The sequence below is a fragment of the Ochotona curzoniae genome, unplaced genomic scaffold (assembly GCF_017591425.1).
Source record: "Ochotona curzoniae isolate NIBS_2020 unplaced genomic scaffold, NIBS_Ocur_1.0 scaffold_3890, whole genome shotgun sequence".
Lineage (NCBI taxonomy): Eukaryota > Metazoa > Chordata > Mammalia > Lagomorpha > Ochotonidae > Ochotona > Ochotona curzoniae.
The window spans coordinates 24,251,158-24,264,158 of record NW_024467115.1 but is presented as its reverse complement, the minus strand read 5'-3'; the positions used below and the strand labels follow the sequence as shown (position 1 = coordinate 24,264,158).

The window sequence follows — 13,001 nt, the reverse complement described above, 5'->3', positions numbered from 1 at the left end:
ACTTCGTAGACCTGTGTAAACTTCTAACCTGTTTTCTTCCCTGACCCAGCAAGTCACGTCCCCAAGAACTCTAACCAATGACCTGTTCAATAAAGAGAACATGGGGGAAGTGTCCCTAGTGCAACTAATGAGAAAGGCCATCAGTCCCTGTGGATGCAAAGTGCTGCTCTGTTTTGCTTGATAATGCATAAAAGAAATAGGAGCTGGGGTTACTTTATGTTCTTCCAGCAGCTTCTGCAGGGATTTCAGGTCATCATCCAGGGGGCGGGCTTCCATCTTCTGAATGCGTTCTTCAGTGAGGGCCAACCACGCTGAGAGCTGCTGCAGCTGCTGCCGCTGTAGTGCCATCAGCACGTCATGCAGCCTGCCCAGGGGACACAGAGTCAGTCCCATTAGACTTTTCTTTTACAAGGCAAACACACAGTCCAGGCACCAGAGAAATGGGGCAAAAAAGAACACATCCTTGTCTAACCATTTAAAGTAGCAGAGTCCTTAAATATAGACACCAAGAATAACACTTCTAGTTTCTTCCTTATCTTTATTATACATAGTCCTGTCTTCTTCATACCAAGTTCTTGATCAGCCATCTTTAATAATTACTGCGAACAGATAACTAGACCTATGAAACTTCTTTTGCTAAAATCTGTATTTCATCTTCCACTTTTTGGCTTTGCTGCTACACCAAAGAGGAAACAAAGATGATGGAAAATGCCCACAACATTTCCAAAATATCTCGTTCAATTCTAGCAGTGTGCCTCAAGCTTAGGAGTAAGTAAACTCTAGCTGCAGGGACGGATATGTAGATGACCAGTTGATATGCATGCATTCCACATCAAAATACCTGGTTCCAATACCCACCTCCAGCTACTGACTCCAGCTTCCTACTAAAGCAGAACCAGGGTTACTGGTCAAGTGATTGGGTCCCTAGCACCCACATGGGAAAACAAGATGAAGCTCCCAACTTTGGGCTTTGTTGACTGTGTTGGGCATTTAAGAAAGAAGCAGTATATAGGAGTCTCTCTCTCTTTCTGTTTTTCCCCCAACCTCTCAAACACATAATTTTTTTTTCATACAGTAACAAAAGTCCAGCTATATTACAGTAAAAAGAAAAAAAAAGTCAACATTTGACAAAGCAAGTTCCTGTACTTGCAGATTTTATGTGAGCTGCGCTGAGCCACTCAGCAAGGGGCATAAAGCGTGAATTTCGTGGAGTTCACTCACCGGGACTGTCTGTCCATGCTCTCCACCCTCAGCGCCTCCCATCTAGCATTCAGCAGGGTCATTTGTTCCTGAATCTCAAACTCCTCTTCATCAGACAGAGTTCCCTGGGTGATGAGCTGGTTACCTGCCTGCAGGACGTTCCCTACGCTGCTCTGGTGGGCAGTCAGCTCCATCATGAATGCCTAGGAAAAACAACATGATTACTTGTGAACCGCTTGCTTCAATAATAGTGAACTGTTGAAGCCTAACGCAATCATCAATGCTGCAGGAAAGGGGGGCCCAGAAGAGGGTACGGGAAGTAGACACTGGCTCAACTTACTAGCTCTAAAAATAGCAACAAAACAAAACAGAAGAGAGAAAGAGATCAAATAGACCCATGTAACCTGTGATACATAATACTAGCTGTTTTAAAGTAAATGCTGATTTTGCAATTAACAGATTGTGAATGCGGAATTAGGAGTAAATATTATAAATACAACACCTCACTCATACTAGAGGAACCGCTGGAAGCCTATTACCATTTCATTTATTTTCAATCCAATAACAATAAAAAGAATACCAATAAGCAGGAATATATAAACCAAAACTGTTTAATCAAAAAGAAATTTCCAAATACTCAAATTTGCTACATCATAATGCATCCTTCAAATAGCAGGAAACTTTCATTCCAAATTTGCTTCATAATCCAACAAATAAAAACAACCCCTAGCTAAGGAACAATCAAAACCTAAATGTGCTGAATCTCCATTCTGCTTTTTAGCCACAGCAGCACACTTCAGAGAGAAGTGTGCCACGCACTGTTTTCATCAATGTTTCTCTAAAATACCCAAGTAACCATTCATTAAAACCTGAAATCTAATTCTGACACACATCACCCATGCCAGTTTTGCCAATAAGCCTTGGATGAACAGCTTAAGCTCTCAACTACGCCACCACCATTCTGTGGGGCAGAATTCAACAAGCAGGGCCAGAGTGCAGGCCCCACCAAGGCCCACGACTCCTGGCAGGCAGAGAGGCTCAGGAGCCACAGATAATTACTTCGTGGGTTGCAAACTGGTCTTTGACTTCTTCCACATCATCAGAAATGTCATCCTGCTCCTGGAAGGTGTCCTCTGCCGACAGTAACCAGGTCAGTACTTCTTCTAGCGCTATCTGGTAACTGTCCAGGTCCATGTCCACCTCGGTGACAGTGCTGGGGGTCTCAGCTCGGGGACTTTCCCGCTCCTCCTCCAGCGCTGCATTCTAGAAAACAAGAGCGACAAAAGCTCACAGTCAATCCTGGACACAGTGTCGGCAGAACCCAAAATAGGCAGCACCTCGTGTTGGGCACTGAGCCAATGGCCAGGGATCAGGCGAACAAAGCTGTCCAGCGGTCAGAAGACAGCTAGTGAGTGTGCCAAAATGGCAAAAGACAGACACGCAGCCATCATGCATGAGTTCCTGATACAGTTAGGGACAGGAAAATAGCAATAACAAGAAAAAAAAAAATGAAAGAAAGAAAAGAAAAAAAATCAGTGCTGAACAAAAAAAGCCTGTTAGCAAAGTAATAAATGTCATGGGGCCCCAGAAAGGGATGTCCGTGGAGTTAACCAAGAGCTAAAATAGTGAGGAAAATTTTGTCACAGGGCTAGAAAAGTTATTTAGTGAAGGATGGATGTAATTTACAGGAAAAAAAAAAAAAGAGATAAGCACTCCGCTTTGACCCCTGGTTAGCACTGAATTGCATTTTAATATTGTGCTTTAATTGTCTTAAAAAAAGAAAACAACCATACACACAGGTCATGTGCTGACTATTTAGTTATTGTTTGGAGAGGCAATTGCCCTGTTGTTTACTTACTGACCCACTTTAAAGGGATCATGGAATAAATTCCACTCAAGAACCTTCCAAGCATCCACTGCCTTATATAGGAATACTTTAGGATCTTATCACCAGATCTATTGTCCCTCTCACCCTTTTGTTTAATTCCAGAGCAAAAATTCTTTAAATCTTACGAACTGACTATCTGCTTTATTATCTCTCACCCAGTTTTTAATAGGATCTTAACAAATATGTAGAAATGCAGAGGAGACTGTAGCAAGCACTCATGGATTTAACAGGTACAAACTGTGAATGTTCCCTTGTCTCTAATGATACAACTAAAAAGTTAACATGGCCACTTTTTCCAGCATTTTTAGAGGGATGATATAATCAACCTAACAAACCAGAATTTGTCCAAAGCAACACACACACACACACACACACACCAGACGCCACACTGATTCCAAACAAACTTTGGAAAGCAGGTTCCCCCTGACGCTCCATTCCTCAACAGCACTGCAGGGGACTGGCCTTTCTCTCCTTTTAGAGACTCTCCCCTGCTTCACTAACCCCTCCTGGCCTCCTTCCCATATAGTACCAGCTGTCAGCCTGTAAATATCTACTCCTCAAAACTGAAGTCTGCAGCTCTTTTTCCACCCTTTACATACTTTGAGCAATGTTGACTGTGCGCACTGGAGGTAAAGAACCATCTACACTCCTTCAGGAGCCTCAAGTGCAAACTCCTAGACCCCATTCTCAACCTCTCCTCTTCACAATCCTATAGGCACATCAAACCACACACATCACTACATCCTTCATGTCTACCCCAAACTTGTTCCTCCTCAGGCCTTTCCACCTTTGTAAGTGACCGTTCATGCAACTAACGACTCCAGCCAAAATCTGGGAGCCAGCCTGGGTTTCCCTCTGCTTCACTTCCCACACTAAGTATGTAAACAGCTCCTGCCTTCAAAATTTATTGTAAATCCATGCAGACCAGCTCTTCCGCACAACCGTGTGCTAGAAAAGCCTAGGAACAGGTATCTTCATCTTCCTGTCAATCACCTCTCCTGCTAATTAATTCAACAATTCATTTGTCAACACAGCAACCATATTGTTGTTATTTTTTAATTTATTTGAGAAGCTGAGAGAAAAAGAGAAAAAAAATCTTGAATTCATCCACTGCTTCCACTAGTGCCCACAAAATAAATGCCACGGCTGGGCCAACACCAAAGCTGAGGACTGAGAAGGAAGTCCAAGTCGCCCAGGTGAATGGCAGGAACCCAACTACTTGAGTCAGCACTGCTGCTCCCATATGCACCCTGCCTAGAGAAATGGAGTCAAGAATCAGAGCAAGGTATCCATTCCAGGTACGCAGGTATCCTAACTGGCTAAGTCTTAATCATTAGGTCAAATACCAGCTCTGAGGACTGGGTTCTGAACGTGCAATCACATATTAAGACTTCCCCGCCTTAAAAAAAATCATTTATTACTTTCCCCGAATTCTTAATTTAAAATTCATTATAAAGATTACAAAAACACTGTGACATCAAGAAACAGAGGATGTGCATTTTGATAGGCCTATCTGAAAACATCTCTGAAAAAGTCCAGAGTGCCTCCAGCGCACATGCAGCCTCAGCCTCCTATACCACAAGGGAAGCAAACTCTTTAGCAGGAAAGTAGAAATAGAAGCAAAACACAGACAAAAGCAAACAAAGTTGGAACAATGAAGAATCAAAAGATAGGTAGTGTCAAAGATGGAGAAGAGAAAGAACTAAGTTCTGGGCTCAAAATCCTGAAACAGTTGAGCAAAACTGACTGAATATCACATAGGACACCAAAGCTCCCTTCTATCGTGAGGATACATAAGAACGAAGAAAAGGACAAGACAAAGGTGACTTAGCTACCTGCAACAATGACATGTGACAATTGAGGCTTTATCCAAACACGTTCAGGAGGTATTAATGAAAACACACAGGCACATTGGGAACGGTCAGATATTTAAAGACAAGCGTAGGAATTATTTGCAAATCACCCAATGCTACACAGCATATGCCCATAGAAAAGACAGAGGAAGACCATCCTTTAGCATCCATTCAGTAGCGAAGGCAAGGCTACATCAAAAAGTACATGAGCATAAACGTCGTCCTAATTAAGCACTTCTCAACCTCCAAGACACTAATGAAAGGACACTAATGAAGAAGTCTATAGTAATATACTTATTCACAAACAGCAAATGATTTCTGAGGCTTTTTCATGTCAACCTGAATTTAAAACAAAAGTTTTATATGTGTCAATGTCCAACCCTGTAAGAATGAAAACAACCAATCTTTTTTTGTTCACTTCTCTGTATTATTATCATTTTATGTTACGGTTTATTATGCCCTGGTATTTCAATTTCCTCCATCCTTAAGTCCCCTCTCCCTCACTGAGCTCCCCTATGTCATTACTACAGTATAGTTCTTAATACACAATCATATGTCCATTATTGTGGGCATAGAAAACAGCAGGGAGTCCAGCATCCTATTGTCAAGACACAATAAACAGTTTCCTTGGAAGTCCATCTTTGTCTAAAAGTAGAGATGCATACTGCATTGTATCTTCACATCTGGATATCGTAGTCTCCATTACACAGTTACTATAATCCCATTAAATGAAAAGCCACAAATCATAATCAAAAACAGGAAGAAAAAAATTAACAATACCATGAAGTTAAATAACATGCCACTGAAGGACTAATGTGCCGCTGAAGAAATGTAAAGGAAAAGCAAGAAAGTTCTTGAAGAAAATGATGCTACCGTGGGATCTGAGTCATTGAAGAATTTAATCAGAAGAAAGTGCTTAAGAGATGAAACAACAAAAATCAAAATCGATGTGATATAGTGTCCACTGATTTTTGTTGGTGAAATGTGTCTCCCGTAAGCAACAAATAGATGGGTTTTGTTTCTTAATCCACTCTACTCATCTATGACATTTGAGCTACAGCCATTTACCTTGAGAGTTAATAAAAATAGGTAGCAATTTGGTCCTGTCATTTTAGCAATGGGTTATTCATCGATTTAGGCTTCTGTTGTCATTTTACTAGGATGTTCTTCACATTTGCCTTCGGTGTTGATGGGTGCTATTCCTCTCCTCTTTCAAGAGAACATATTGAAGTATCCTTTATAGGGCAGGTTTGGAAGAAGTGCATCCTTTTAACTTTTCTTGACCATGAAAACAATTTTATTTATTTTCCAAGACCAAGGAAAGTTTTGCTGGGTACATTATCCTGGGGCAACAATTTTTTGCTTTTATAATCTGGAATATTTCACTCCATTCTCTTCTTGCCTGTAGAGTTTCCTGTGAGAGGTCTCCTGAGTTTAGCTGGCATTCCTTTATACGTCATTTTGCTCACATGCGCATTTCAGGAGCTTTTCCTTGTGTTCCATTAAAGAGAGCTTGATGATCATGTGTTGTAGTGAAGATCGCTTTTGATCAAGCCTGTTGGGAGTTCTGTGCCCCTCCTGGATCTTGTTTCCCAAATCTTTCTCTAGATTAATGAAATAATAAAGGAAAATTTCCCTAAATATATTTGTAAAACCAGTTTCTCTTTCTGCACCTTCTGGGACTCCCATAACTCTTCTATTCAGCCTTTTAATAGTGTCTTTTAATCCTTGAATACTTTTTTGGCCTGATTCAGCTCTGCTTCCAGATTTTTGTTTGTTTCCCCCTGGTGACAGGAAATATTTTCTGATTGAGATTCTTTCTTCTGCTTCCTTCATTCTATTTTGGAGATGCTCCACTGTACTTTTAATTTGCTCCACTGTATTCTTCATTTCTGATATATCAGCTTTCATTTGATTCACTTCCAATGTGACATATTCCTTGAATGCCTGCTTTATGTGTTTCTCGTTGTTAAGAAGTTTTATAACAAGTGTTTTGAATTCTGTATCCCCCATTTTCTCGATGTCTTCTTCAGTGAACTCTGACGTTGGCAAAAGTTATTGCTTCTTTGCAAGTGAGTCTTCAGTAATATTCATTGTGCCTCGGTCTCTTCTTTTGCTCTTGGTCATCATACTTCTGGTTATCAGATTCTTTTTCCTTGGGCCAAGTTTCTAAGCTGTGTTACCAACAGACCTACTGTTTGATTTTACTTATTGCAGTTGGTGCATGGCACTGTGGTTGCAGTCACTTGTGCCACTCCCTTGAGTGAGTTCCAGGTCTGGGTTCTTATGTTAGTTTTCCACCATGGTCTCTATAAGCTCCAGCTCCTGGCTCACCACTCTCCATGTGCTGAGGCTGCACTGTTATCTGTACAACCTTTCTCCCACTTCCGGTTGGAGTAGGTCCCAGGAATAGGGAGACACCAGGTGTCCTATATAGCTAGGTTGTTGGTAGTGGTAATCTTGCCTTAACCTGTTGGCTGTTAGATCTGAGGACCACATGGACCTATTTTCAACTGTACAATGCCATAATTGGTATTATTTTCCTGTGGGACCAGCACAATCCAGTGAGCTCAGTGAGTTCTTGACAAGCTTAGTGCATGCACAGCTAGCTCACTATTGTCCCTGTATCTTAAATTCTTTGCCATAGTGTACAAAATAGCACCTGATGTGCCAATACTAGAGCTCTTAATCTGCTGGCCATCAGGTCTGAGGGCTACCCAGACCTGTCTTGGGTGGAAACTCTAGGATGCCATGTTGATGTAGTTCACCAAGTCAGAAATGAGTTCACTCCCAGCTCTGCAGATGTGCAGTCCTGTTCCATAGCCTTTGCCTCCCTATTCAAAATTGCACCTGATTTGGCTCTAGGAGTCGGACTGGACTATGAAATCCACCCTGTTCCCACACTGCCCATCTGGGACCTGAGGTTCTGTCTCTGCACCTGGTCAAATCAAACAGACATGTATGATGGGCAGTTATTAGTCTGGGTTCACATCCCGAGCTCCTGCTAAATATCCTTTCTCTCCTTGTTGCTGGTGGAGTTCTGGCTGCTGGTGCAGTTCAGACTGCTGCTTGCTGAATGCTGCTGGGTTTTCATTCACTGTAACACCACACCGTTGTGTCCTCTGCTTTCCTGCGTCTGTCAGTCTCCAGGTACCCCTCTGTTTTTGTTCTGTCCTCTGCTATTTCCTGGAATGTGCCCTCTCTCCTTCACACTGGCTAATGTTTTTCCATCTGTTTAAATGTGTTTTACCCTATTCTGCCACCTGAATTTTCCCCAAAACATCCCATCTTTCTAACAAAAAAAAAAAAAAAAAAAAAAACACCAACCTAATAAGGAAATGACTGTAAATCCAAAAGGTGAACACAGAGATTATCTACGCCATTTGAAAACATGCCTTATTGAGACAGAATAGTTAGTATAGGGGTAAATCAGTTATATTAATTTCTTCATTTGTAAGAAACAGGCTTTCTGTGAGTAACACTCTATGTGTCCAATGATGAAAAGGAGCCATAGCTCCCCATTGGGACACACAGCTCACCCTCGGGACACAGGACACACAGCTCACCCATCGGGACACACAGCTCACCATCGGGACACAGGACACACAGCTCACCCTCTACTACCCAATGTGTATCCTGTTTTCTGAAAGGCATGCTATTTTTGATTTGGAGAAAACAAAAGACTGATGAATAGAGAAAATCTGAAATAAGGGCAGAGAATCTGAGGGAGACCACATATGATGGAGACGCAAATGAACATAAAGTGGAAATTAAATAGCATTTTTACAAAAGAAACATGTAGAATTAACAATACCAAGCAGAGGAAAAATTATAATTACAGCTGCTGCTCATTATTAATTTTAGACACGCTGAATGTATTATCTGTATGACACAGTGGGTACATATAACCACATTTTGAAAAACAGTGTTAGGCTCAGAAATTGATCCAACGCAAGTAGAGACAGTTTGAAATTTAAACTCCTGAGTCCTCAATTTCTGCCTGTGTAGAATGAATTTCTTAGCATTTTTAAAGCCACATGTATTTCTTACTTACCTGGTCATTAAAATGCAGGACTATGTGATTTTATGCCCTCATTTAAGTCTTAGGATTCTCCCACATTATGAATGAAGCCTGGTTACAGTAAATTTAAGAAAGAAAAATGATGGACTAATTCAAGATAATTAAGAAAGAAAAGCACTGTGATATCAGTTACATTTCCTGAAGTTGACCTGTTTATATCCCGCTACATAAAAGTATATTAGGTCCTTTTATGGAAATCCAAATAGCCTATTGTAGACAAATGAAAGAAAAATAGCTTGATAGCCCTTTGAGAATATAATGGAAAAGTTTTTTTGAATGGCAACAAAGGAAAACCAAATAAGGACTTGGAAATAAAGGTGACAAAATCACCTTCAGTGCATGACAGTGGTGATAAAGATGGCACTAGAAGATGGAAAAGAACAGAGAGTCTTGGCATGGCACTGGCCCCACCCCTGCAGTGGGAAGTGGCAGTCTGCTTCTTCATAGCGCGGTAGGGTAAGAATGCTATTCCACACACAGTCAGCACACCCACGTCTACACCGAGCCGTGTGTGCAAACGAGCACCATGAAACAAGAGCTCAAGAACAGAACCTTTGGAAGGTATTTTTTCTAGCACCTGCGAGAAACCACACAGAGCAAGTCAACGGTTTGAGTAAAATTTACCTGTATATTGATTTCTTCTTCTTCACATTCTTTCTTGTATTTCCTTGGGAGGGTCTCTACCTCACGGATAGCATCTAGAGTGACTTGCTGAGGTAGCACCTCAAACAACGACGTTAAATACATAATTATGGATTTCTTGTCAGGAAGCTGAACAGCGACATCTAAAAATGGAACAAAATAAGAACCTTAAACGGGAGGTCTGAAATATGTGAATTGCTCAATATTACACATAAGAGAACTCTCCTGAGTACCCCTAAACAAGCCCTAATACAGTAAGTAATTCTGGCAAAGCTGTAGCTCAGATGATTGCTATTTCATTCCACAATATAGAAGACAGAAGCAAAAAACATTCTATCTTTCTCTTCATCTTCCCTTCTTCAAAATTCTTCCAGGAAAGACTCCCAAAATGCTCAAAATTAAGCTATTATACAATACCATGTAAGGTAATGAATGACAGACTTTGTCCTCTGACCTGCTCAGGAGAAACCATGCTCGGCAGATCTGAACTCAGGAATATGACATGAATCAACCAGTATGGATTGGGGAACTGACAATCATTCTATTCCAGCCCTGCAAGCTAAGATCATACATAAGAAATTCACACGAAAAAAGCAGGCAAGTAACTAACCCAAATACCGATTATCTAATAATTACATGTTTTTCCTATAGCTTTAAATCCTACTTAATATAGGTAACTATCCAGGGCTGCAATTAAATATCTATCAAAAGTATTTAGCAAGTTCTAAATACAAAAGTGCTAGTAATTTGTCTGCAATTAAATGGATCACACCTGTATTTCCAAAGGAAAAGGACTCCACAGTCTTCCCAGTGCATTCCAAAAGGGGCGGTGGGGCCAGGGAAAGCACCATATTTTAAAGGCTCAAAAATCACAAAGCAAAGTGTGTGAAAGCAAATATTTGAAACAATACCTTCAGCATCTAACAGCTTTTCAATTCCCAAGTGTGTCTGAGCCTTGCTGAAGGCATGTTCGAGCCTCTCCATGGGGGACATTTGGACAACTTTATCCCAGCTGAAGAGATCGGGTCTGAAAAACCAGGCAAACGAAACGCAGTGAAGTGACACATACAGGAGGAAAACAGCCATTCTATAACCTCACCTATTTTGGGTTTAAACATATTTATTCACAAGAGTTCAAAAATCTGTTAAGTACATCATATTTGAAAGCAATTTGCTAATATTAAAATAATATGTAATATACTCTATGTTCATTGCTTATGCTAAATATGCTAGTTAAAATTCCTGGGTCTGATGGATGAAAAGATAAAAAGAAAATGTGGTCAGTACATACCCTAGAATACTACTCAGCAATAAACAATAATTAAACCTTATGTTTTACAACCAAACAGATCCAGTTGGAAACCATTATAGTTAGTGAAATAAGGCAATTCCCAAACATCCATCATATTTCTTCTGATCTGTGACAATGCACAAAACATAAAAAAAGAAATTAACCTCTATAAGCGAGTTCGACATCCCAGGATTTAATTGTTGTTTACAGCCTATATGTGCACTCCTGAATTACAGTAGGATTTTTTCCCTTTTCCTCTACTACATCATGATATTTATGCATTTTGGAGTGTTAAATTTACAATTGTGAAGCAAAAGACTATGATATTGTAACAATTTACAGAAGAAAAGCAGGAGAGATAGTGAAGAAGAACGGCGGAGGGAAGTCACCATGTTTCTAAATATGTATCGTGAAATACACGAAATTCTTAAAAAATACTGGGTTAACCACTAGAAGAAATAAATCAAGACTCCTAAATACGAAATCAAAGAAGGGGGTAAAGTGGAAGAGGATTGCCCCAAACAAAAGAAGGCAAGAAAGAAAAACAGCACAGAAAATACATTAAATGTGTCCTCAGACAAGGTGGTAAAAATGAACCTAAATGTATCGGTGATCACATTGTATGTGAATGGACTTTGTGGACTTAAATCTGCAGAACAGAAAAACCAGTTCCAATGAATTCTTAGGAGATTTCTAAAACAAAGGCCCTGAGAAGAATTGCCTCCAATCACTCCCATCCAGATTTGTGATAATACTTTATTTTGGATTTGATTATTTTTATCTCACACACCCAGCACTGTTCTTGTTGTGACCTATAGAAAACTTCACCACCATCTTGATCTGTTCTTGCTTCGCAGACCTCCCACCTTCGGCCAGGGCCAGTGGCCTCCTCCACTGGCCAGTTTCCTCCAAGCCCATCTCCCATGACTAACCCTTCCCCCACAGGCTAGCACAGCTACTGGCCTGCAGCCTGCTAGGTACCCCCACCACTCACTGCAGATTTTCTTCAGCAGATTCACCATTTCCACACTATACATTTTCATTTTTTTTTAATTTACTGTCTCTTTCTTTGGAATGTATATCTGATTTGTCCACTGCTGCATACACCTAATCTCACATTTTTTTACATATTTAGTCAATTAAATCATAGATGGAGCAAAATACTGGCTAAATTTCAAAACATTCTTGATGAAAAAACCTCAACTTAGTGGAAATGGAGGGAAGCATTTTCAAACTCATAAAGAAGGAATGAAGGCAGGTGTATTAAGAAACTTCATAAACAAGAATAATTTATTCAAAATGCTATAGCAGGCCTCATTCTTATGTTAAAATAAACATTCCCTTTAAAACTCAGGAAAAAAAAATACCTTCTGTCCACCATCACCAATCCAAATCAACAGTACACTGAAGGTTAAGGCAAAGATGAAGGATAGATACAACTTAAGGACATTCTATACACACTTGCCCCAACCATGTGCACCACAAAACCCACACAGTGCACAGACAACCTACTGCTATTTGTAATAATTTAATGGTTTCAGAAAGAGGATATAGAAAAAAGGTCTTGAACTATGGTTATGCAACAAGGTGGAGGAATCCACCATGGGGGGAGGGGTATGGGAGGGGAGGGGGGAATCCCCAGCGCCTATAAAACTGCACCACAATGTAAACAACAATAAAATTTAAAAAAAAAAAAAAAGGTCTTTATATACACAAAGGTCATATGGGCAAAAATTTGAGAATATTAATGATTTATAATAGCAATATAATACAAATTTTACCCTTGGCACTCAAATTCTTATTCCACACAGGATTTATTTTTTGAATACGATGAGTTCAGGATTCAATACACTTATTTATATATAATCACTTGTTTCATATTATCAGTTAATATGTAGTATAACAATTTTTCTTCCTATACAATGGGAATATTTTTTAGCTCTTCATTCCTTTGGATGGATCCGAATGAAACTGCTATTCTTGTACATCAAAAATATGCCATAATTGGCAATTTAACATTGTTCAGCACATTATATTAGCATACAT

At 40.0% G+C, this 13,001-nt stretch overlaps 1 protein-coding gene across 9 annotated transcripts in view; it reads right to left on the bottom strand.

Moving 5' to 3' along the window:
* UTRN (utrophin) overlaps positions 1-13,001 on the bottom strand; it is a 491,247-nt gene that overhangs the window by 346,542 nt on the left and 131,704 nt on the right. For all 9 annotated transcript variants that reach the window (XM_040965592.1, XM_040965598.1, XM_040965593.1 and 6 more), the window contains 5 exons: positions 10,576-10,691; positions 9,647-9,807; positions 2,260-2,463; positions 1,222-1,403; positions 214-364 (listed from right to left, as the gene is read on the bottom strand). In XM_040965592.1, coding sequence (XP_040821526.1) covers positions 214-364; positions 1,222-1,403; positions 2,260-2,463; positions 9,647-9,807; positions 10,576-10,691 — 814 coding nt within the window. The remainder of the gene's footprint in view (positions 1-213; positions 365-1,221; positions 1,404-2,259; positions 2,464-9,646; positions 9,808-10,575; positions 10,692-13,001) is intronic.